Source organism: Osmia bicornis, chromosome 12 (assembly GCF_907164935.1).
Source record: "Osmia bicornis bicornis chromosome 12, iOsmBic2.1, whole genome shotgun sequence".
Classification (NCBI taxonomy): domain Eukaryota; kingdom Metazoa; phylum Arthropoda; class Insecta; order Hymenoptera; family Megachilidae; genus Osmia; species Osmia bicornis.
Window position 1 is genome coordinate 7948541 of NC_060227.1, and position 26132 is coordinate 7974672.

Below are 26132 nucleotides of genomic sequence, written 5' to 3' on the forward strand. Positions count from 1 at the left end.
ATAAAATTATCACTAAATACCACTTATGATACATTGAATTAAAGTTGAAAGTTTCAAGAAAAATACTACGTAAAGGTTTCATGAATGTTTTTAATAGAAAATTGTTGGTTCTTTGTTGAAACAAATAACGCATCGATCAATTAATAATTTAGTAATAGTTTGCTTCCACAAAGAATTAGCCACTTTGTATTAAGAGCCTATCTTTATCGTACTTAAATAACCCGGCTTTCTCATCATATTATCATATACCTAATTATTCACTATTGTACTTACAAGGGACATTACCCAATCGACACACGCCGATTTTGATGCCCTTTGAGTATGATATAGAAATCAAAAAAATATTTGACACGTATTTTTTTGTGTCGGCAATCGTCCATGCTGAAGGGGTGAAAATAGCCCTCAAAGTTAGGGTTGCAAAACATATTTTCTTGAATATCTCAGGAACTATTAGGTGTAGGCGAAAAATTCAAAATGAAATTTGTGTGTTTTTGAACAGCAAATTTTTCTATGTAGCCACCTTTTTGATAAATTTATTTGTTTAAAAAATATATTGAAAAATAATCTATTTTTGTCATTTTTTCCCCTTCAGCATGGACGATTGCCGATAAAAAAATACGTGTCAAATATTTTTTTGAGTTCTATATCATGCTCAAAGGGCATCAAAATCGGCGTGTGTCGATTGGGTAATGTACCTTGTTAGATAGTCCGGCTTTCTCATCATATTATAAGTCAACCTTTAACAAAAAAGATCCCAAGTCTTTCTTTTTACTCATCCCTTACCGACTACTGGACTCTCAATAACTCCCACCTTCCTATTTTTCCGATTCTATAAAATACCCAGCACTTTTCCCTCCGAGTCAGATTTTTCCAAACCGTCTTAGGAACTAGAGTCTACTTCTGTCACGACGAATATTGTATCTAAAAAAACTTCGCTTGTATTTCATTTTGTGATTAAAATAAATATCGCGAGCGGAATACAACAACTTTTACATATTGTCTTTTGTTGAATTGTAAGCTTTAAGGGGGCCACCTCATGTAAAATGAAATTTTTTCGCTGAAATCGATAGGAAATTTCCTCGGGAATGCGATAAAAAAAGTTAGAAAGTGATCCGAGATGTCCTTGTATGTTATTTTCAAAATCAAGTGAACGGTTGTATTGGGCGATGTATCTGTTACTCAACTTTCAAACGCGTTTTTCTAGAAACGCAAAATTTTTCGCGCCGTGCAATGTAGCTCAAAAACTAATTACTCGATCTTTATAAACAATTGGCCTCAGCATGACATTCTGCGATTTCTTTTTAAATTTAAATTACTGTTATTACGAATTTTTCATAGCCGAAATTCCCGTTTTTTCTTCAAAACCTTGCCATTTTCGCAATTTTGAAAATTTAAAAAAAATAAACATGTCATGCTGAGCGTTTTTGCATAAAGTAGCTATTCCATTTTGATTTTTTTGTTCCAGATCATTTTTGTGCACTGTACACTGCACGGCGATTTTCCAAGATGCCATTTTCAAGCCGCCATTGCACCATCCTTATTAACAATCAACATTTATAAAAAATATTTCTGTTTAGATCATAACGTGAATAAATGACACTCCAAATTTTTAATCAATCGGCGCATTACATTTTCCACAAAAAATTCTTGAAAAACAGGCCATTTACACGAGGTGGCCCCCTTAAATTGACGTACCATAAGTGGTATTTTACGATTCTTTTATGTCATGAAATCATGTCGGAATGGAATCGATATCTTGATCGGAACTCGTCATTATTTCGCGAGACATTTCCCTACACCTTAGTGTTTTTACCGCTACAGATTATTATAGAAGCCTGACTGGCACGATTACAACGAGATTAACGAGAGAAAATCAGAGTAACAGGCGATTGAACACGCAGGCGACCGTGAATTTACAAGCCACGTGTAGTTACGGTGTGCACGTGGCTTCCGCTTGGACGCGCGTAATCTCGTTCTTTTCCCCCATTCTGGTCCAGGATCTACGATCGCTGCGCTTCGTAACGCTTCGCTCGCATTCCTAGAGAGGTTTCGCGAGTGCCGAGAAACCGGAAAAGGAAGGCAACATGCGATGCAATTAGCCGTTGCGATCCGAGGATCGAAGAAATCGTAACCCGCGATTGCGGAAGATTTAAGCGGGACGAAGTTAATCGACAATCTCGGCCTAACGACCAGATTTTCCCGTCAGCGAATTATCCAGCTTTCATTAACATTCGATTAGAGTTCTTTTATCTCTGTTACATTTTCTACGATCATCTGCGATAATCTATCCCGAATAAAATTTTTCCCGAAATGAAATCCGACGAACTCGAAAGAAAACGGCGATACATCATCGCGTGACCGTGATTAAAGAAAATGATCGGTCGAGAACGGTGGAAGCGCCCGGTATTTCCGGAATTTGCGTACGATAGCAAAGAAGTTCGCTATCCGAGCCTTCACGGATGATAGATAGCCTGGGCTGGCGGAAGATGAAAAATTATTTCTTGCTTATCTCCGAGAAGGAATCTCATCAAAGACTGGCGCACGGTGAAATAGTTAATGCGACTGTTACTCATCGTCTGCATCGATTTCTTACACGATTGACGGACGACGTCTCAATCGGACATGTTGGTCGAAAAAGAACGTATATGCCTGGTCTAGTTCTTTCGATCGATGATCGACAGCGATCTCGCGGAAACTCATTAACATTTAACCGGTAATCAGCGTGTGATTAACGAGATCCGTAGACGGTCAACCGGGCAGCAGCTTTGAACTCGGTCTTATCATTGAAATCTCACGATTTGACGTCGTTAACAGTCGCGAATGCGGATCGTCACGATCCAACGACGGTGATCCATGCCTCTACGAGTGTCATCGTTTCTTCTTGCTGCCTCCGTACCGAAGCATCCGGCCTCCTTTACATTTCTATCTTGTTTATGGTTCGCGGATGAGCGACTTTCGCCTCCGCTTCTGTTTATCTCCCCCTCTTACAGGATCAATAAAGCAGTCAAGCTTCCTCATTGCACATTAATTACATAGGTAATTTGAAATTTTATATTCCTCCGAATGGTCTATTAGTATACAATAAAATAAAAACTGAACACGTTATAATTGCAATCATTCAGATTTCCATGGTTTTAATTTTCTATTTAAACTTATGCAATTAAAGTAATATTAATCTTTTTTTTTTTTAATTCATGGCACCGATCATCGATATCTGCTACGGTAATTGGAGCGTTAATTAAATCTCTTTATCAGTTCACACAGACGTACCCTATCACAAAAGGAAATCACTATCTCCTTAAATCCTTATCCAGAACCTTCAATTTCGACTTCCTTAACGTTCATAGAACTCTCAATCGGAATGATCATCTTGCTATCCGAACGATACATCTTCGGCAAACAACTTCGCGTTCTTCATGTTCACTGACACACGCGTGATTAACGATAGAAGAAGATTTCCTTTGGTTAGAGGATGGATGTATGGTCGCGTTTGATTAGCACGCAATTCGATGGATCGGATCTCGCGAATCGTTCGATCAGACTGAGACAATGCTCGTATAGATTTCGGATTGCAGGTGCACTACAGGTTCACTCACAGGTGCAGCTCTGACTAGACTAAAGGCGAGAGCGTGCGTGTTGGGAGCAAGTACTCTAGGAGAACAGAGAAAGAGAGAGAAAGAGAAGGCATACCGGTGCCTCGATTGGTCCATGCTTCCCGCGAAAACGACCCAGCCAATCACCGTGACCGTGCCACGTAATTGCCGGGTATCACGATTCACAAAAACGGGGGAGGGATACCCTTTCGAAATTCCCTGAGGTAAGGTCCCTCCTTACCTTCCATTTTTTTTCTTCTTTTCATTTTATTATTCCGACCGGCTTACTTTGTCTCACGGCTCATTTTTTCGGTCACGGGTATTGTCCATTGAAAATCTCAAACAACAAAAAAGTCGAAATTATTATAGGAACGTACGTCAAGTAATTCGTAATTGATGGTACCCTACGCCGCCCTTTATTCCTTACCTCTCACCCTCATCAATTTCACGTGGCAAAAATTATTTCATAAAATTCAATTTTCGATGTCCATTAAGCTGGCCCTGGATCAATAAAATCGCGTTGCTACGTGATCGTTTACCATCACCGTACGAAGGTAGAAAAAATCGGGCAAGGTGGAGTTGAAGGGGCCCTGATCACGCCCAATCACGAAACTCCATTTAATTCGAACGTGCTCGAATCGTGGACAAATTAATTCGCAATGATGTACCGCAGACATGCGATGCCGGTCGATCGAAATTCGGCTGGTTGGATGGGGGCCAAGCTTCGTACGAACTTTATTCGAAAAAAAAGGATGCACCAAGCGATTCGAAGACAAAGAGGGGGGGGGATTTTTATTTTGCAAAGGGGATATTTCAAACGATTCGAAAGCAACTGCTAAGCCCGTCGCTAGTACGGATTACTCTGCTGGAAGTATTTCGGCCGGGTGGGTTCGCCAGATTCCCGAGCTTCTTTCTCGGAGAGGCCCTCGAGCCCTTCGTGGTTCCCAGGGAGGTCAGAGGTCGCTGGGCCCTCCTTCGCCTTATTCCTTTACCCCTCTTCTCGACGCGAGGCCCTCCGCCGCTATGTCCGCCCAATCCTACGAGTCTCTTGCTGCCTTTCTCTCGAAACGTTATTTATTTGTTCACGCGTTTCGACTTAACGAGATTTTTCCACGACGCGACGCATCGGTATTTATCGGTCAAAATTCAAAGGAAGAATGGAAAAAACGCGATTGACAGTGGGTAGATAAAGGGTACTATTAGCTACCTGGGAAGCAATGGAATACATTTTCTATTTTATTCTCAACGTTCACCTGTTGGTCGAGATAATAACACGGTCGCCGAGAGCAGAGTTCTAAGGATAGCTTTGAAACCTTTTATATCCTGTTATCTATTTGTAGGATCGTCGAGGAAACGATCTAGACATTTTCTAACACACCTTATGCTTTTCATTACGATAATACTTATAATAAGATTCTTTCATCTATTTATACTGCACGTTAGCTGCAATTTACTTTGGAATCTTATTTATATTGAAATAATACATTCGTTCAAGATGATTGGAAACATTTGAATTGTTTTAAAAAATAATTAAAAATGTAAGATAAGTGATTCTACATATATTTTATATTATGCAATGCAGTTGAATTAATTTATTTAAATCTCTTTGTTTCCAGACTTTTTGACGATAATGAAACTCGAGGAATATGAAGGTGGTATAAATTTATTAAGGTATTTGAAAATTGATACGATTCGCGACGAAGAATAAAATATCGATAGGGTGAGAAAGGGGTAAGAAATTTCGCACATACAGAAGACCGCGTTAACGATCAGAAGTCGTATTTCGAAGCGTTCCTCGCATCCCTTTCTGCTTTGCATCATTACGGAAGATTGATGTAGTAACGGTATATGGTTGTTCGTCTCGCGGTTAAAGTATGTCCATTTTTTTTTTTTTCAGATTTCTTTTTTCGTTCCCCACGACCGATATTTCCTCGAAAGCCAGTCATAGCCAGAGGGGGGCCTAATGGCATAACGTCGCTACAAAACGAAATTTCTCGATAACGTCGACCGGCTGAAATTTGTATCGCGTTCACCGTCCAATCTTGCTACCACGGTGGTTCGAAAGTACCATAGCTGTATCCACGTGGATGTATGGGGCTTCTTAGCCGGGCGACAACGCGTAAAACCATCCGGCCTCAGGATAAATCCTCCTTACCGTGAAACTTTCCACCCAACCATCATTTAGGCGGGATCACGCGGCCCTCTTCCGCGTCGTAATTTCTTTGAGCCGAACCACCACGCGTGTAAATGCCCCGTTGGATTCCGGCGTACCCTTTACCATCCGCCTCGAAATCCCAACAAACGAGCCTGTCTTGCGAATTTCTTGCGAGCAAACTTTATTCAACCCTATTCCTATCGCAAGAACCATGGAACAATTTTCATCGCACGGTTAATGCTAGCTGTGTAATTACAAAATTTTAGAAATGATAAGTAACAGGATGGAAAGTCAGAGCAGAAGGCGGAATGACTCGGGGACTTTTGATTCCCAGACGCGAAAGCAAGCACGTGGTTAGGCGAGCTTCCACCTTCTTTTTCGTGATCGTCGTCGTCTTCGTCGTCGTCGTCGCCGTCCTCGGCGATATTTTTGTCGGCGTTGGCCAGGATTTAAGGGGCAAGCAGGCGCAGAAAGCGCGCGAGCGTGTAATGGTGATTGAATGCGGCTAATGGTCGTCCCGTACGGGACTCAGGGCCCTCCAAGATATACGTTATGACTCGGGCATAACATTTACCGGGTGGTAAACAGTCTGCATAAACTCCGAAGCCCCACGAGCCAGTCTTTTCTGGTAGAAAATGAAAGACTGTTAATTCGAATACTCTTTATAGTGAAAATATCAAAGAGTGCTCTGCTTGCGATAGAGGTGTGCGAGTACATACTCGAATATTCGAGCCCTTGTGAAACTTCGATTTACGAGGGCTCCAATATTCGAGTAGTTCGATTTTTTCGAGTAGTTCGGCAAATTCAAGCGATCGACTCGGCTCGACCGACCGATCATTGTTCGACTCGAAATTCGAGTACTCGTACACCTCTAGCTTGCGACACTAAGAGCACTGAAAAACCCTTAAGATTCTCATTCGAAATTCGAGTTAGCCTTTGACAAAACCACCGAGGAAGACGTGTCAGAATCCGGCGATTTGATTTGCGCTTTTCAATGCATCAGCTGGTTGTAGGAGCGTTCGGAGGAAGGATACAGGTCACTTTAAAACCGCGAGGCTTGTCATGGCACAGGGCGACAAGCTCCATCGACGACACGACCATGACAAATCGTTCTAAGCAGCGTGACGCCATAAATCAAAGCTGGCCACTCGAAACGCTTCTCTCCGGTGAAGAATGATCCGAAGGTGGAGAGAAAGAAAAATGAAAATGAAGAAAAAAGAAAGGAAGAAGCGAAGATAAGGCAGCGTTGCATCGCGAACCATGGTCGATGCGCGATTAAATCGTTAGTCGATAAAGTTCTGCACGGGCATTAATAATAATTAGCCACGGCGCGGCTCGAAATGAACGGCCAGCGAGCCTCTCAATGCGTAGATAATAAACTTGCCAATGAACTGGAGAGCACGACCTCGGTTAAATAAGGAATACCGCGAAAATTCGCGAATTATCGTCCTATTAATTGGAGGGTATTGTGAATTCACTTTGAACGAAAAAGAGTTATTGCGAGTAGATTGCGATTAGATGATTTCCAATCGTAAGCAGACGAAATTAGAATGACAAAAGGAATGATTTACGAGGATTTACGAGGCTTTGGCGAAGCGGCAACGGTAATTTTATTAATACATTAATCCCGTTTCACCGGTCTTCTCTGCGCTTTCTTTACGCGCGAGAATCACGGCGCCTCGGGGCCCTTCGTCGAGGGTGGACTTAATAAACCGAAAGGGACCACACGCGTCGTGACGTCACGGCCTCGTCATCACCATGACGATTTGGCTGACGTGCATCCTGGCAGATTCGCAGATTGAAACTTAGCGAATCCACCCACGCAAGCTGCGCCAGGCGTATGCATAATTATTTTTTAATCGACGAATAACATTCTGCTATTTTTTTTTCTTAATAATGAAATATTCTTTTAACGCCTGAATACGAACAACGAAGGTATGGATAGATATTGTTTTGAAATATTTCATTCAATCCAATAAATTATCTATGGAATATTTAACCCTCCAGCCGCGAGCAACGCTCATAGCGCGGGGTACGCTATTATCGCGTTGCTAATATAATTTTTGACTTTTTAATCTATTTTATCTTATTTTGTAACATTGAAACAAAGTACAATATATAATTTCATATATCATATCTATTTTATTTTATTATTTTGAAACATTTAAAGTATTTCATATATCATATATCTTGCTTCAAGATATAACATACTAAAAAAAAAAATTATTAGAAAGTTTTTTTTTGTTAAACGCGATAATAAACGCGGTTCTCGCATAATGTACAATTTGCAGTTAAATTTTAAGTTTTCTTTTTACACACCATTAATATTATAAATAACGAATAAAAATAGCCGACAATTTTATACAAAAAGAATGGAGGGTTTAATTTAGGAAATTACGTTTCTGTTCAAACAGTGGCAGAATTGAAGATCAATCGATCCGATAGATTCGCAATGAAGAAGTCTGACAATCAGGGGACAAGAACATCGACGGGTGTGAGACGGTCGATTAAGCACGGCGCAGAAGAAAATGAAACGGAACTAAGGCACTCGTGCCGATCGTTAAGTCGATCAGCCGGATTAAACACGGGAATCTTGCCGGTCTGCTCGCGTCGTCTCGATACACGCAAAATTTAAATTCATAATCCACCGCGATTAATCAAAAAGATCGCATTAAGAATCTTAAGAAAAATTCCTCGAGCATCGCGAGGTAAGAAAGAAAAAAGAGACCGAAGATCTCGAATGAACTCAGAGGATCGATTCGTCGGTAGATTTTCGAAGATACCGCGCGATGGAGACTCGCCGAATGGAGGGGGGGCGAAGATTGACCCACGACCCGAGAGTTATGACGCGAGTCTGATTCCTGAAATGCTCGTGCACACCCTGTAATCAGGAGTGGCGAGTCTGGCCCTGCAACCCCCTTCCAGCCAGTCCTCCGTGCATGCCACGTTGGATATCTATAATTTAAATCTCGCTCGCTGGTAAGTGGCAGGAAATCATTGTAATTAATATGGCGTACATCCACGTGCGGCCGTGTAGGTGCGCGTGGATGTGCGTGCCGAGAACGCGATCCACCGTCCGGCCCCTGTACCGATATTATTGTTACGTCGATGCTGTTAAGAGGATGTAAGCCGAGCACACGGATACGGAAGCTTACCTGAGACACTCGACTTACCGTCCTCTGATTACAGAGAGCATTTTTATATCATTCCTATCCGAGACCTTTCACTCGACTTTTTGGAAGAAATTTGGAAAAATTTCGAAAATAAATGTATGGAACTTTGCAAAAATTGTAAAAATCATACTTTTGCTATTCCGAAAGGCGAGCACTCTGTGTCGGACGATTACACTCGGTATTATTAGCAAAAGGGTTAAGAAGGCTCTACCTCTTGGAAGAAATTTGGAAAAATTTCGAAAATAAATGTATAGAACTTTGCAAAAGTTGTAAAAATGATGCTTCTGCTGTTTCGAAAGACGAGCACTCTGTATCGGACGATTACACTCGGTAGTATTAGCAAAAGGGTTAAGAAGAAGACTCTACCTCTTGGAAGAAATTTGGAAAAATTTCGAAAATAAATGTATAGAACTTTGCAAAAGTTGCAAAAATCATACTTTTGCTATTTCGAAAGGCGAGCACTCTGTGTCGGACGATTACACTCGGTATTATTAGCAAAAGGGTTAAGAAGGCTCTACCTCTTGGAAGAAATTTGGAAAAATTTCGAAAATAAATGTATAGAACTTTGCAAAAGTTGTAAAAATCATACTTTTGCTATTTCGAAAGGCGAGCACTCAGAGTCGGACGATTACACTCGTTCGTATTAGCAAAAGGGTTAAGAAGAAGGCTCCCTGATCGTAAACCGGTCAGCAGAATCCAGATTAATGTCCTGCTCGAGGAGGCAGAATTTTCCACGTACGTATTTACGACCTCACCCTTTAACTTCCTACTCCCGTTATACACGCGATTCCGACTGCATTACGAATGAAGATTATGGGAATCTACTTGGGTAGTCTTGCTGTTTCTCTAATTATTAAAAATCATTCGAGTCTATGCGACGGTTAAACGAATCGCGAAACGTTTCAATTACCCGGACAAATGTCCATCGAAGGTAGATAGCGATCTTACCTGTCGACGATATCCCCCCATCCCCCTCCCCCTCCCCCTCCCCGTCCCTCCGGGGTAAGAAATTGTTACTAGGTTGCGTCGAGTTACCACGTGGTTGTGGCTCGTGTCAACGCACCACCTTTATGAATTATACATCGGGAATTTGCAGCGTGTCTTCAACTTTACTGTCATTTCTTTGTCAAGGATTGTCTCGAGGCTCGTCAACTGGATCGTTTCGAAACATCCGGCTGAGTTTCACGAATAAGCGAACATCGCCAGGTTGGAGAACCATTGCTCGCAATTTATCCCGTTCAGTTGAGATCGATCACCCGCCGATTGCCTCGGCTCTGCTAAGTATGCCGGGGTCTATTAGATCATTGTTGCTTCACATCCGTCAGGTCTACCGACCTATTGTCTTAATCTACTTACGTTCTCTAGGTGACCGTGTCTTGTTAATTATTGAAATCTACTTAAAATTTCAAATAACCAAGCGCAATCGGAGCGTTAATGCGAAGACTCTATCCCGCGCTCGATCTCTCCATCTAAACTTTCCCGTGTTCGAGGGAACGTGTTGCAGCGAGACAGGAAACACGGCTCAGCGGTGGAGTGTAACATCAGAGAAGCGAGGTTGCGAGACGACATCCGGTGCAAATCGAACATTTGCATGAGAAGCTCTCTCCCGGTATCCGGACAGTTCAGCAGACCTCGAAACACTTGTCGGACACGCGTAGGACGAGACGATAAATTTTCGACCGACCAGAATTCTCTTCCCTTTTGTTTTTTCTTTTTTCTTTTCAATCTTCAATCGTCCGAAGATCGTTTCGTTTTATCAGAAAATGGGATTCGAAAGTCAGGTATCGAAGTTCTCGGTAAATCGTGATCCCTTTGGTCGACGTTTAATCCCTCGTCTCGAACGCCGTCTGTTGCCGGCGATTTTTACATTAGTTGGAAAATTACCGTAATGAACGGCTGCTTCGCGGTTCTTCCATGCCCGCCTTCCATTCGTAACTCACGCGGATCGCGAGTGCGGTGTTCGAGTAAAAAGTACTCGCCTGTGATTTACTGCCAACTCACCGCGGAATACTAAACAGCGGATAGTAAGGATTGCTCGTGTTTTTCAGCTGGTTTAAGGGCGAGGATGCCAGCAATAAGGCGAGGGATATGAATTTCGAGGAATGCTCGCAGTTCCAGGAATTCTTAGCCACTTTTAAGGAAATATATCCGAGACGGTAATTTAACTCGAGAATAAATGAAGAGAAATGGAATAATTATTAAACCGTGGAGGGAAAAATGATGTAATTAATTGTAATCGATTAATTGATATCGATAAGAGAAAGGATCAGACCCGGAGGCTTTTCCATTGCAAAATCAACATCGCCTCGCTGGCTGATGGGAAAATAATTCATTAGAGGAGAGAAGGTTCGTTTGACAAACTGGTATGGTAAACAAATTGCTTAGATCGACGCTAGAGACGATTGTAAATCATACTTCGGACGTTAAGAGGATGGCTGGTCGTTGTTCGATGGTGCATCGGTTGCGTGAGAGAGTTGCCTCGGGCCGCATTCTCGAAACGAAAATGCATTTCGCCATGGGAGAGCTCGCGGAGTTCCCATAACGAACCTGCGGCCGTTTTCAGGTCCGATCTGGACCGGCGTGGATCGGCGATCATTTGCGAATTACATGCAAATACTGTGTCCGCGTTGCGAAACTCGGCTGACGAAATCGCTTCGCCACTTTCTCGAAAGTTAACGCAAGATATCAATTAGTAATTTAATTGAAAGTGAAATATCGTTATGAAAATATTTCAGATCAGCCTAATTACAATTAATATCTATTTAGGAAATGTTTGCGAGTTTTGTATATTTCTCCGTGAAATTATGAAAATTTCTACGGCTGAAAGAAAATGAAAAAAAGTAGAAGAAATTGGGTCATTGCACGATCGCGTAAAGACTCGTGCGTGCAGTGCGGTGCACCGCGAGACTGCACTTCGCGTCGTGGAAATACGAAATAATTTTTCTCCGGCCCTCGCTGCCTCGAGAGGCTGCTTTACGAGCCACATAAATCACGGCCGTGCACGTGAGTGTGAGTGGGCGGAACCGCACGGTACCACAACCGTACACCATAAATTTGATACATGTTCATTGTGGTGGCTGGGTCGGTGAACAGTCAGGGTACTCCTAGCGATCGGTGGTCCACCAGCTTTTCTATTCACTGCTAAACGTGCAAAAATCCCCGCTCATTTAGAAATCATTGAATACACCTCTCCGCTATTCACAGACACGAATAGACGTGTGCGATTGTTGTTGAAAATTACACGCGATAGAAATTCAAATTCAATTCGATCTTTAATCACTGAAACTACTAATTTTCCTTTAACTACTGATTCTATAATAACCACGTAGCATTCGTCTGCGAATGATTGAAAGAAGCGGCGGATCGTTTCCGAGAATCATTTAAGGAGAAGCAAAAACGTTCTGGCCTCGGTTAAATTACGAGACGGATCGAACGTGTTCTGTTTCCTCATTCTTAAAAAACCGCGATACGAAGATGATGCTGATAGAGGGACAGGCTGAATGAAGGCGGCGGAGAGTTCACTTTTAACCCGGGAATCTTTTGAAAGAGGGGCCCCACCGATCGGAATGGAGATCTCGCGATCGAATGCGTGGAAGAACGGGGCCGAAAACTCGAGGCTGTATCGCATATTTTTGCGAGGGAACGGGTCAGATTGGCTTCGTGGCTGAAAAGTAATTGCGAGATTCGAGATACCAGAACGGGCCGCCACGCAATTTGGTCCTACACACCTGGCCGAAGTTGCTGCTCGCTCGAGAGTCACAGAGTCTGATCGTGATCCATTTCGCTGGGACCCGATGTTTCGCAATGTGCGAGAGGCAGGGAAAAAAATTAAATTGTTTACATCGTTGTCAAGATTACGCGTGCACTGTAAATTATACGTACAAGAGACGGGGCCTGTTGTAGCATGGGCCGCGATCGCATGCCAATTAAATCGTATAAACGAAATTGCCGGAGAATAATTGCACGGTGCATCGAAAATCGACCACGTTCCACCGGAAATTAGATGGAAAACGCGTCTTGTACGATGCTGATGAGTCGTTGATGTTTGTTAAAATTCTCATGTATTCTTTTTTCAGTTTAAATCTTCAACTTTCACGTTGAAAAAAGAAAGAATGCGTAGAGTTTAAAAGTCATTCGATCGGCTCACCGGTAACATAACACTGGTGCAATGCTTGGCTACGAACGAATGTACTTCGATTTAAAGCCACGTGAACAGCTTCGGGAAGTCATTGGATCGTATTCAGTTTCATTCTAAAGTCATTGGTCTTTCCGAGCCCTTTCGACGATACTGTACTGTTGGCGAAACGAGCCATCGCGATGTTCAACAGCTTACCAAGAACCATCTTCGATGCATCTTTCTCTGTTAAGAGTTCTTCTATTAATCACGAGTCACTTGTTTCGTCTTCCTACCACGCTATCATCAAGTTCTTCTATCAAATGCATTAACTTACTTTTCCAACAAACGAGCGCCAGTGTTCTTCGGCTCGGCTAACAAGTTCGCCGATCAATCACGAGTTAATCTATCAAGCTCAGCCACTTCTAAACGAATCCATCGAGAACGAAAGATTGTATTTTCTATCCTGTAGCATTAATTTGTCAAACGTAATAAGCAACGAGAGAGTGGAAGCAGGTTATTACAATGAAACCGGAAGGTTTTTCCACTTTGAATTTTGCCCGAACAATGAACATTGCAATTAATTTCATTATTTATTCCATTGGTAGGAAGAAATGCATCAACGTGGAACGTAGGGAAGAGACGATTGCAAACCCGGCATTAGCGAATGGGAGCAGCGATTAAAATTTATGAACGCGGACCAAGGAGAGGGACTGCGTAGAGTTTGTTGCCTTTACGTGGATCCTCGGTGGCTCGTACGCGCAACGGCCAACACTTTCCCCGTAATCTTCGTCCAGTGTAAGAGAAAAAGGCTACGAGTGGTGTCCAATTATGCAATAGATCACAAAGGGGCGTATCTCGGCTTGCAAATCGTTCGCTATCACGGCCTAGCCAGTTCTTCCCTCCGTTGCCGATGGAATTCGCGAATAAATCCTTAGAATCGACCTTGGATCGTCGGTGCCCCGTAAATTTCATAATGGGGAATGTCTTCCACTCGCGAGCGTAAATTAATCGATCGCAGATAAGTCGGGACAGCTCTTTGCTGGTTGCTCTATATTCAGAAATTTTCGACGACCGGTTAATTAATCAATCGGCCACGTTTCCTTTTGCACGTACAGGTGGAGTCGATGGAAAAAGAAAGAGAGGCAGGACTGCTAAGGACAGAGATGGAAAAATCTGTTATCCATACTTCACGCGAGAGAGCACGATATTTCTCCGTCAGGATACAGGTAACACGGTTCCTTTGATCGGAACACAAATACACCAGCCTGTAGTTATTACGATACAAATCGAGCGTCGTTGTACAAACGAGCCATGTTAGATTTATATATCCACGATTTCGTTGCTTCTGCCCCCCTTTTCTTACACCCTTTCCTCCTGCACGATCGAAACACGGGACTTGGTCTCTCGATTCTAACGCTTAGGACTTCGCCCGAATCGTTCGAAGGTATCGAACCTCTTCCGAATACCTTCGCTCCCTTTTGTCGACGACTGTGAACGCTAGAAAACGTTCGCGCGTCGGTTCTCATTGAACGTCGAGGCGGTTCAATTATTGCGGATAAGGCGTAGAGATTACGGGTACGCGAAACGTTGCAGCACGCCAGCAACATGAGAAATTGTTTCATCGGTCATTGTTTATGTAGCCAATTATTGTACCATTCGTTCACCGAGGGTGGCGTATCACTTACAACAAATCAATTTGAAGCACACCTTACCCCGGTCTTCTCATCTCCTTAAACATGGTGTCCCGCTGGGCGGACAATGTTTTGTCTCGCCCGGTGCAAGACGACCCGCGGTGCCGAAGCTCGGCGACCACGGATTTCCTCTTTCTTGCTGGATGGAACCGGGGTTCGTGACCCCGGCCCTTTGTCGCCAAGCCACGCGACAACGCGACCGTTCTTCTTGTTCCTTCTTTTCCACCCGTTTGCTCAGTTTCTTCAGAAATATCCCAACGTAGACGATTTTTAATTATTAAATTAACTTTTCAACCTCGCTGTACCTTCTGTAATAGATATCAGAGCGGTAGATATGTATATCGAGAACGTTCCTCTTCTTCTTCTTCTTCTTCTTCTTCGCCTCGATATCCTTCTTCCACGTCAATTTGTCGAAGAAGGCGTAACAAGCGAGTTATTTCATTGATCGCGCGTTACGTGCACGAAACATTCGTTTCTCCGAGCCATAAACGATTAATTGTTCACGTAGCTGGCCGATTCTACGTACGCTCGAACACGCTCCAACACTACTTACTTTTACTGCCTTGCCTCGTTAAACGAGATATACTCCTCGCATTAAGCCAGGCAAAATGCTTTAGAATTCTGCTTAGCCCGCAGAATAGCCGCGTGTACCATGGCAAGACTATAATTAATAGCGCTCGACAATTCAATCCGCCGATGGACACGGCTATTAAATTACGCCCGATCGTTACATGAATCTTCAACTTTTCACGGCCACGATACTCGACAAGGAAAGCGTACAGTTAGTTCGATACCTCGGAATGATGGAAGTGTGAGGGCATCGGTCAGGTCGGTTGATTTTCGTTAACCAAGTGAAGGCCAGCGTTTTGGGCCTTAGAGAGTATTGGGGAAAAGCCAAAGTTTCTCTAGAGGAAAAGAATGATGGAAGTGTGGGGCATCGGTTAAATCGGTTGATTTCGTCAACCAAGTGAAGGCCAGTGTTTTGGACTACGTGGCTTGCGTATTTTCATTTATTGGGGAAAAGTCAAAGTTTCTCCTCCGACCATGGAGAGAAAAAATGATGGAAGTGTAGGGCATTGGTCAGATCGGTTGGTTTTCGTTAACCAAGTGAAGCCTAGTGTTTTGGACTACGTGCCTTGCGTATTTTCATTTATTGGGGAAAAGCCAAAGTTTCTCCTCCGACCGTGGAGGGAAAGAATGATGGAAGCGTAGGGCATTGGTCAAATCGGTTACTTTTCGTCATCCAAGCGAAGGCCAGCGTTTTGGGCCCACACGGCTTGCGTACCCTTAGGGAGTATTTTCATTTATTGGGGAAAAGCCAAAGTTTCTCCTCCGACCGTGAAGGGAAACTTTCTCGTTGACGGGCCTGCCTGGCACCCCTTTAAAAATAGCAAGTCAGCACCACGAAGGGCATTCTGTTGGGTGCATTAGCCGGTATTAGTTGAGTACGAACTCAGACAGCCTCGCGTTGATAAATACTTGTTAACGAAATTTAAGTTGCATTCATTCACGCAGAAGAAAGATTTCTTTTCATCGAAGAAACCTTCAGAAGTCGAGAAGAAAAACATTTTCGTCGAGATCGTGTCGTAAGTTTTCGGCGGTTCGTGTGGCGAAAAGGTAGAGGATCCTGGTGGAAGGACGGGTTACTCGTAAAGAAGGAAAGTCACGACGTGTCCTTGCGCACGCACGATCATTAAGGCCATTAAGCCTTATCTCGGCGAGGGAGACGCCACTTAAATGCATGCTTTAACGCCGCGTGGCGCGAAACGAGCGGAAACGCGCGATTGCGCGCCGCGAACCGAACCCAACCGACGAGAACTGTAATAACGTTACCGACGAAACGGGACCAACGAGAAAAATCCGCAAGATACTAAATTCTTATTAACGTTCCTGTTAATCGCGGGCAAAGTAAACGAGTTCAAATATGTAGTCTATTTTGAAAATCAACCTATCGTTTAATTTATGGCGCGTGGCTCTCCATTGACCCGGTATAAATCACAGAAGGAGAATTAAATTTTTCTATTTTAGTCAATAAAATTCATTTTGATAACTGACGATACACGTGTGCGCCTGATTTCCATTTAACGGACCCCCTCATTTCCAATCTTATCCCTCGCGTTCATTAAACATTTTTCATTCAGTTTAACGAGCACCACCTTATCCCGCGAGCTTTGAATTATTTCCTTTTAACACTTCATATGGCATTCGATGACACCGAATCTAGGAACCGCTAGTTAAAACGATCGTCAGAATGGATCGACATGAAGGACGAGCCACGAGAAGGGAATCGGTGTTCGGCTCGTTAATAGATGCTCATTAATGGATTTCGAGTCCCGTTGCTAGCTACAGATTAGTGTACGCCACAAAACGCGATGTAGCAAGTTAAATCGAGCGAACGGTCACTTTGGATAAGCAAGAAGTGCTTTACGATCGTGGCGTTCAGCTTTTCTTCGCTGCCCTATCTACTTTGTGATTACTCGGTCTTTGAAAAGTGGCGTTGATTGGCCGAGGGAATGTTCACGGCTAATGAAATTTAATTGCCAACGATTAAAACGGTTCGCCTTATCTTCACTTTGGCTAGTATAAGCTTGTTCAAAAAGTTTCCAACATTCACAGCGGGAATTTCTTTAATTGCTTTTGAACAAACGATGGCGTAAGACAGTAATTTTCATTTGAATAAGGAAAACCTTCTGCGGGCTACGTTGGAAATTAACTTTCTTTTATGATTTTTAACAGACGGGGATAGAATGCAATTGGTAACCACGATGGAGGTTAATAAAAGGTTGTTCCCCGATTGAATCGCGAGAACGGTCTACGCCACGGGGTAAACGCCCCATAAAACGAATCACGTAGCCGCTATTGGACAAGGACTGTTTATTATGTCCCAGCCCGAGGCACCGACAATAAAATAATTAACGAGGATCACGCTGTGAGGTTTCGCGCATCGATCACGAAATCCTCGCTCGAAGGTGACCCATGTTTTTCGTCGTTCACGCCATGCGCTTTGCTGCGACTAATTAGCATGATAATTAAGCGGTGCCGACGTCTTTAAGAGTCGACAGAGTTTCTCCCTTGCTCCTTTCGCCGGGAGGTCAACTTCCCGGTTGCTCTTGCAATTACACGATCCTCTTTGTGTTCGAATAAAAATAATTACATCATTTGTATGAAAAGAAAAGAAAAATTATGGCTTTTATCTCTGAATTCCTGAAATCGTTGATATTCCATGAAACGGAAATGATAGATTTCGGTGAGAATCGAAACTCTATCAACCTCTTCCACCGTGCGATTAATTTATTTTCCCTTCCCATTCTAAAGTACACGGTTACTCCCGCGGACAGGCTCAATTGTGTTTCTTTGTCCATAAACGTCCGACCGGGCAGCTTCCACCTTTATAACGCACCGTGGCAGAAAGCAGGGAGAAACAACGTCATAATTTCCGGTTGCCGGCTGCCCACACGATGAAGCCATTAATTGGTACATTAATTCCGAATCGCGAAACGCCGGTCTACACCGCACTCCCTTCCACCAGTACCGATGGAATTAAACGTCAGCCATATTCGCCAGCTTCTATCCCCGCGATTCAAGGGACAATGTCTCTCTTAACGAAGATCATTAATTAAAGACATCCGCCGGTTAACGTTCTTCGCTTTCAACAATCCTGCTGTCGCCGATTAGTTGAACAATTTGTCTGCATCCAACGTTCTTTTCTTCTATTCTCAATTTCTACAAATTCTTATTTTTCCGGATAAGCTTGCGTAAAGCGTGTTGTATTCCACTCGCGATATTTATTTACAAGCAAAGTTTTTAATACAATATTCGTCGTGACGAAAGTAGACTCTAGTTCTATAATAGTTCGGAAAAATCGGCGCTCGGTGGGAAATAGGAAGTTGGGAGTTATCGTGAGTCCAGTGGTAAGGGATGAGGTCGTAAGGTCAAGGTTTGGAGATGAATCATTAGGAATAGAAGGAAGAACTTAGGGTATTTGTTACCTATAGTGAATAATTCGGTATACAACAAGCGTTAGTAAATTTGAACTTCACAGAATGATTCGAATATTTCACGGGGTTTCATTCGATCGCGTGGTCAAAGTTCACGCGTGATTCGAAAGGATCGACGAAAAATTCGCACGATCCCGGAGCGGCAGCTAACGGGTGACCGAAAAGGTCTCGTTACGGGAAGCCGTGAGCGGGGAACGGGCCTCGATGTATGGGGAGGCTCTCACCAATTTGTGCGTCGAAACTCTTTTTCGCGGCGAGAAAGAAAAAGAAGTTAATTCGAGGCTTTAAAAGTTCGGGGACGTTGCCGTTCCCACGCCTGTTGCACGGACCACGACCTCGGCACGCGAACCTACCAGCCTCGAAAATCATAATCGCTTCCTCATATCGCCGCCTTCCATCGGCGAAAAGTCGCAGAAAACGGCCATTGTAATTTCTCGATCGAACCCACGATATTCAGGCACATTCCTGTGGAAAACAAAGATCGACCTCCTCTTTCAACCCCATCGCGATCCATCTCTGACATTCGTAATGCGGTATAAGTACCAAGAACGTTTAAATAATTTGCACGATGTAACCTTGGATGGGTGAATCATCCAGGCACCTTTCGTTTAAGCATTTCGTTATTATCACGTTGATTGCCACGGTGATTAGTGGTATATGACTTTGATACGAGCGAACGACCGAGGGAAAATTTCAAATGGCGATAATATTACGTTAATTATGGAATTAAATTGAAAATTGAAACGATGGTATCCTGAATAATTGTAATTATAGTGCTCTGTACTATACGTCCCTTCACTCTTATTGAAACTGAGATGGATCAAAAGTGATCCGGTTAAGGGAGAATCGGGAAAAAGAGAAAATATTGTAATTCGATGTAAAGCAAATTATTTATTCGAGAACTCGTCTGGTTCGTCTCGTTTTTCCAACTAACTATGTACACACCTAGAATGTTTCCATTCCAAAGAAAACTCTCCTACCATACTCACAAGGGAAGTTCGGTAATTCGAAAATTCCGATTTTTTTTAACTTTGCAGGTTTGTAGGGGACCTCAAGAGAAGTATAGCGCAATTTTTGTTTTTGGCCCAATTTCAGTTGTTCAGGGTGAAAACACCCTCTGAAGGTAGATAGGTGTTTCCATATTTCCCTGTATATCTTTAAAACTATTGTGCTCGCACACTAGTTCGTATCGGTTAAAATTATTTAAATACCACATTGTTCGGCATTTATAATTAGGTTCTACGTGTTTTTCGACGCGACAGAGAATTCAACATTTTTCAAAATAACAGTGGCGGGGGGAATTTTTTTATTGAAACAAAGAATTTTTATCAATTTAATTGCCTCGTTTTATAGAGCATTAAAAACCATTCAATGTTTATTTTAACCATTTTTTTATATCTACGATAGTTTTAAAGATATACAGAGAAATATGGAAACACCTATCTATCTTTGGTGACAACACCAAATACAGGTAAGTTACCCTTACTTGTCCACGTTCCGCAGTCATTCGGAATAAGGTGAGGAAACTCCTATTTTATCGCCCTTAACCAGATACCGGTTGGATTGCAGTTTTCCGGGTAATTGATCTCGACTATTTTATCGGATAAATCAAGGTCGGAGAAGACGATAGGAAGTGTCCCGATGTCGATATCACGTAGCGTTACAAAGTTATGGCCATTTTAAAATTTCAAAAATTTTCCGATAATTTCGAATCTAAAAAATACCCTAACCTAACTTAACCCAACCCAACTTATCAGCTAGAAAAGCTAGTCTTTAACTTAGCTTAGCTTAGCTTAAAATGGCTATAACTTTGTAACGCCACGTGATATCGACCTCGGGACGCTTCCTATCGTCTTCTCCGACCTTGATTTATCCGATAAAATAGTCGAGATCAATTACCCGGGAAACTGCAATCTAACCCAGATACCTCCCGAACATACATACAATTCAACAACTCTCGCTATTTTCATTCTCCATAGTAAAGGAGGTTTAGGTAACGTCAGCTGTATTATGTTCCTAGCACTCTGACAGCCAAAGAATTAATCAGAATGTACGTCAGTTTCAACACATAATCTCGTTTATTCTAGTTGACGTGTAAATTAGCCAGATCGATGACGTTTACGAAAAGAACAAAGAGCGAAGATGAAAGAATGGTCGGGTCGCGTGCAGAAACAACGTCCCTATCCTTTCACTTCTTTACATTCCCTCCTGATCTTTCGCGGAACGTCTAGTTATGAAATAAAACACCGTTGTATTACGCGTAGATATACCCGTATACATCGGTTTGCAAGGTGGCGCAATAACTTGAGGAGGACTTTTACACATCGAAAGAGAGAGAAAGAGAGAGTCTTGATTTACAGCAGCTTCACGACCTGCCTTAATAGAAGAACTGCCAACCTACAAGCCGCCTAAGACCACCTTCTTCTTAACAGCCCGTGAATCTCTTCTTCTTCTTGCGTCGTCCACGGGATTCTTCAGGGACGATTGCTTCCCTCGAACGTGTCCGATCCGCTCGAGAACATCTATCAAACGGTCGGGACTTAGCCAGCCATCGTGTTCTCTGTCGGCTAACATTCGAACATTCAAATGTTTTACGAGAATCACGCGTGGCTTCGTTAAGATTCCATTGATCCTTCAGTTTCCTCCAGCTAGGCGGTTCGCTAATGGATAAAAGTGCAACTGACTTCATCAAGGAGTAACAGTATCGGCCGGGTCATTAGGCTGCCTGATGAAACTGACACGGCTTTAGCCTCCTCAGCGTTACCTCAAGATACACCGTGTTATTTAATAGTCTGCCAACTGCTTTGGGTAAACTTTGAAGAGAAATTATTTTCTCCATCCCAAATAGCTGATAATAGCTGTCTGATCCTGGGTTGCCAACTCGAGATCTTGGGTTTAAGCCAAAAAGTGTTTGAAATAAGCCAGAAGAAAGCTAAATCAATTTTTCAAAGTGTAGTGCGTGCGCGAGCTGGGTGGTCACGTGAGAAGGACAGGTGCATGGTGCGAATGACGAGTGCTTAGAGCTGAGCGAATGCGAGTGACTGATTAGGCTAAGGTTTGAATGTCGCGCCGAAAAGTCCGTTGGTGGTGTCGAGGGGTGCGGTATGTGTGAGAGAGGGTGGTCCTAGAATCTAGGGCCTAGATGGTAGGTTTTTCGGCCTGCGGGCAGAAAGTTTTGGCGAGGCATAGAGAGAGTTTGACGAACCGAGAGTGAGTGAGGTCAAGGCCGAGAGAGAATTGCGAGTTGCGTTGCGAGCGGCGATATTATGTTTGTGCGTTCAATAATTTAACTTAGATTTCAATAAAATCTTACAATAAATCTTAAGTTCCCTACAAAAGGCAACCGAATTTAAAAAATGCCAAATTTCCGGAATTTGTCCTAAAAAAAGGCAAGTTGGCAACCCAGGTTTGATCCAGCGAACGGCGTAACGCGAATACTACGCAACGTTCTCCGTCTAATTGTAAACGCCGAGTCTAATGAATCCTGACGGATCAAGTGAACCGTGCGCATAGCTACGTACCGCGATACCGTTTCCAGTACGATACAGAAGCAACGCGTTCTTAAACATTCCGTCAGGATGTTTGGTCGTTTGTATTAATGATCGAGGCAACGACCCGCGGCTTCTAACCGATCCTGGATCCATTAACAAAGTCGTTTCGCTCGGTGTACACCGTCCGGCTATTAATGTTCATGGCTTCTAGCTATCGGACTTTCGTGGAATGCCACTTTCCTCCTCTTCCTTTAGTCGCGACCTCTTCAGCGTCTCTGACGCATCTATCGATGTAATAACTCCATTACAGGCGTTCCAGTCCGTCCTTTTAATGTCTCATTTCCAGCGTCGCGGTGCGATCATGTGGGCTACCGTTTCTGGTCCCAGCCACGTTTCCCGCCCACCAAAGTGTCGTCACTTATCGCCTCTTCGTGTAACCAGTTCAAGGAACCTCCGGTATTACCATCGCTCCTTGCCAGGACCCTTTTTAAACGTACAGATAGGAGATACTGGTGTCGAGAGCAGGCATTTGCTGGACTATCTGTACAGGAGTGATAAGAACGTGCATCAGGCTCGAATTGAGTGGTCTGATGAAGAGTCGAATCATTTCTTCAAGTTTTAACACCTTGTTCCAAGAGCTGCTAAGTATGTGGACATCGATGATTCCGTCCGGAGAGTCGGCGACGGACGGTACCTGATTACGCTTCCTATTTTATACAAATTTCCACAGAAGAAAATATGTCACCCTGAACATAATTATACTATACACCCGTCGTAATGGTGAAGCAGAGATGATTGAGATTCGAGGGAACATCGAGGCTTTTTCTACGAGGATACCTCATGCAGATTCCTTTTCATTCCGTATTAATAACCAAGGTCTGGCTAGGCCAGACCGCAAAGCCAAGGTCGCCGAGGTTAAGGCGTGTTCAACAAGCTCTGTTCATGGCTACTACCTAAAGGGCTTAGGCTCTCCTGCGTACCCGGAAGTGCAGCTTGTGTCTTGTAACTCAAGATCGTCTGCGCGCTACCAAGATATTCTATCTCCGGAATTTCTGATACCTCGACGTTCCGAGTCGAAAGCACTTTGGAAAGGTACTCGTAAATCCTCGTCGCGCGAGGTGGATACTTTTCAGAAAAGAAATCGATCCACGATGAAGGGATGTAGGTTTCTTTCCAAAGGTCGCAACGGATCGTTTCGAGGGAGGGTTTCATCATCTTGCGATCACTTCCGTATACGGATAGTAACGGGCACGTTTCTATTTATTATAAGTCGTGGAAAGTGGACAATCGGGAGCCGGAGTCGACTGTAAATCACGACGGATCGTCCGCTGGCGCGCCTTAACGCTAAGAACTGGTATATGGAACCTATAAGAGGGATGCGAAGGCGGCAGTGATATATCGTACGAGTCCCCCCATTGTCTCTGACTAAGTTCACAGCGATGGGCCACCGAGCAACGAGACTGTTCCTCGTATTAATTACAATGCCCGAGCGAAAGCACCGGTTCGCAGCGAGTTGAGTCGAGTCGGGTTTGGGCCAGAGGGTTGGCTCGATTTTTCTTCCAACCCAGCGGGCATCAACCAACTCGGCCAACTACCTCGGTGTTTACAGACTCCTTCTTCAATTTCAATCTTACTTTTTTCTTCTCTTCATTTTCGTTTCACTCTTAAGCGCGCATCGTCGTCATGTTAAAATATACGCGCGATTTTAAACGCTCTGACAGCTGATATTTTACAGGATCTATGATTCTTGCTTGTTTCGTTTTAAAAAAAAATTCCAATTTTTCACTCACCATTCGGAGCCTGTCTGCAGAGTCTAGCGAACATCCTTCAGTTCGTCGATACGCATCTAGCTGCAAAATGAAAATTCAGATTAGAATAAACTAGCAGGATAAGATTTTATTGAGCTATGCACCATTTGATAGTTTAATAAAAAAAAGTATACACCAAGTTTCAACCCTGTATCTCAATTGGGAGGGTAGTTAGAGGGTAAAATCGAAAAAACGGTGTTTGCCATATTTCCCTATTTATTGGTATTCAAAAAATCTAAAAAAATTGTAGAATGTTCTAGACATGTTTCTTTATGACTGTGAATTTTTTCAGACTTTTCGGTTGCAAATCCTAGTTTTTTACTTTTACTTTTTTTATACCGTCAGTAATTAGATATTAGCATGGCAAATACTTCCAATTTTTCATTCTAGTGCGTCAAACTGAGAAAAATCAGAAACCGACCGATAAGATGAGAAATATTTTCAATTTTTACAATTCCTTCACACACTCTGTGTATCATGTAATTTCTAATATTTCTGCACTGGATGAAGCAAGGTCAGAACGGAGAGAGTGAAGTTATTGTGAACAATTGAAAACTACGCTCCTTATCAGTTTTTCACCCGCATACCTTGTAACGCACGACTTGCTGATAATTACAGAATGGATATCAAAATTCATAACCGGCAAGGAGCTATCGAACCCCGACGAAGCATAACTCATAACGCCCGAGGCGTAACGGTGTCGAGTGTCAGATGGGATATTTCCTTAACGCTAATGGCTACCAGTCGTCTGCTAATAATTACTAGCTCTCCTTGACTAATAGGTAACGACAGGTGATCTTCCGTCACGTTTTATACCTCAACTATACCGATTTCACCCTCTTCTCCGGCATGTCAGATATCGATCACCGGATGCTACATTGTTAAAGAAATCATGCAGAAACATTGCTCTCAATATCACAAGGTCTAACATTTATAATATTTTAGTTAGAAATAAAATTCGACGTAAAATATTAAAAATGAATAGGTATCTCAATAATTTATACGTTGATTCTTTTTAACAAGCAACACTTGCCAGTGTAAATATCGTAAATTTACAATAACTAATGTGTTTTGTAAAAACACCAAAGGGTTATTTACTTCAAACTCGGAAATACCGAAGCTGAACACTGCAGCTGAACGCTTGAAATTCATTTGATAAATAAATAAAGAACAGGTGCTGTTGTCTCGTAAATTGAACGCCGCGACACGCTCGCTGAGAGCTTCGTCCAACAATTTGTCTAGCCTTTCCGAGTCGAACGTTCAATAAATTTTCATCAGCCTCGTCATCTGAAATTCTGATAGCACGTGGCCGTTGGATATCCGTCAGCTTCGATCGGCGTCGAGAACTCCCGATGCGTTTTCTTTCGATCAAAAAACACGCTATAAGAATGCTTTCCTTCGCGGGTGTCCGATACGCGTTACTTTAACTAGATAACTATCAGCCTATTCGAACTGGGAACAATGCCTGACACGATACGCGTCGGAGCTGACGGCTCCGTTTCCTTTCGATCGAATCGAAAAATGTTTCGTTACGGAACCGTGATCACCGCGGTTTTCCCTTCTAGGATCTTTCGTAAGGGATATTTTGCGAATTCGATGTTGCCGGTAATAAGAGAAAATGAAAGCCGTCGTATACACGGTGGAATTATCATTTACAATGATCATTAGCATGCGACAAGCGACGGTAAGATGAGAAAGTCGTCGGGCCGTTTACGTAATTGCACGAAGAGGGAACACGATCGTACACGCTCTGTACGTACCATTTGTACCCGTGTTGTTGCCGATAAATGCGCAAAAATGATTTACATCGTTCCCGGTGCTTCTAGATAATGCTCTTTCTATACGTCGAATGAAAAGAGAAAGAGCTGAAACTTCACCAGTTGTACCGAGTCGTTAAGTTTCTTCGCCTTCCCGCTGACGGATAACTTTCCTAATTCGCAATTTAAGATACGATCAGAAAAGCACTTTAATCTATCTGTACGGTGTCTTGATTAACCGATCATCAGTCTTCGACAGAGACGTTTCAACTTTTAAATGGATGATAATTAACGAAGAAGAAATCGAAGAATAAATTTACAGTTCAGTTCGGAATATCGTTTGAAATCA

At 43.0% G+C, this 26132-nt stretch overlaps 1 protein-coding gene across 1 annotated transcript in view; it reads right to left on the bottom strand.

Annotated features, from left to right (window-relative positions):
- LOC114879119 (MAP7 domain-containing protein 1) overlaps positions 1–26132 on the bottom strand; it is a 57678-nt gene that overhangs the window by 9840 nt on the left and 21706 nt on the right. The window contains exon 4 of the mRNA XM_029193719.2: positions 24009–24068. Coding sequence (XP_029049552.1) covers positions 24009–24042 — 34 coding nt within the window. The 5' untranslated portion in view covers positions 24043–24068. The remainder of the gene's footprint in view (positions 1–24008; positions 24069–26132) is intronic.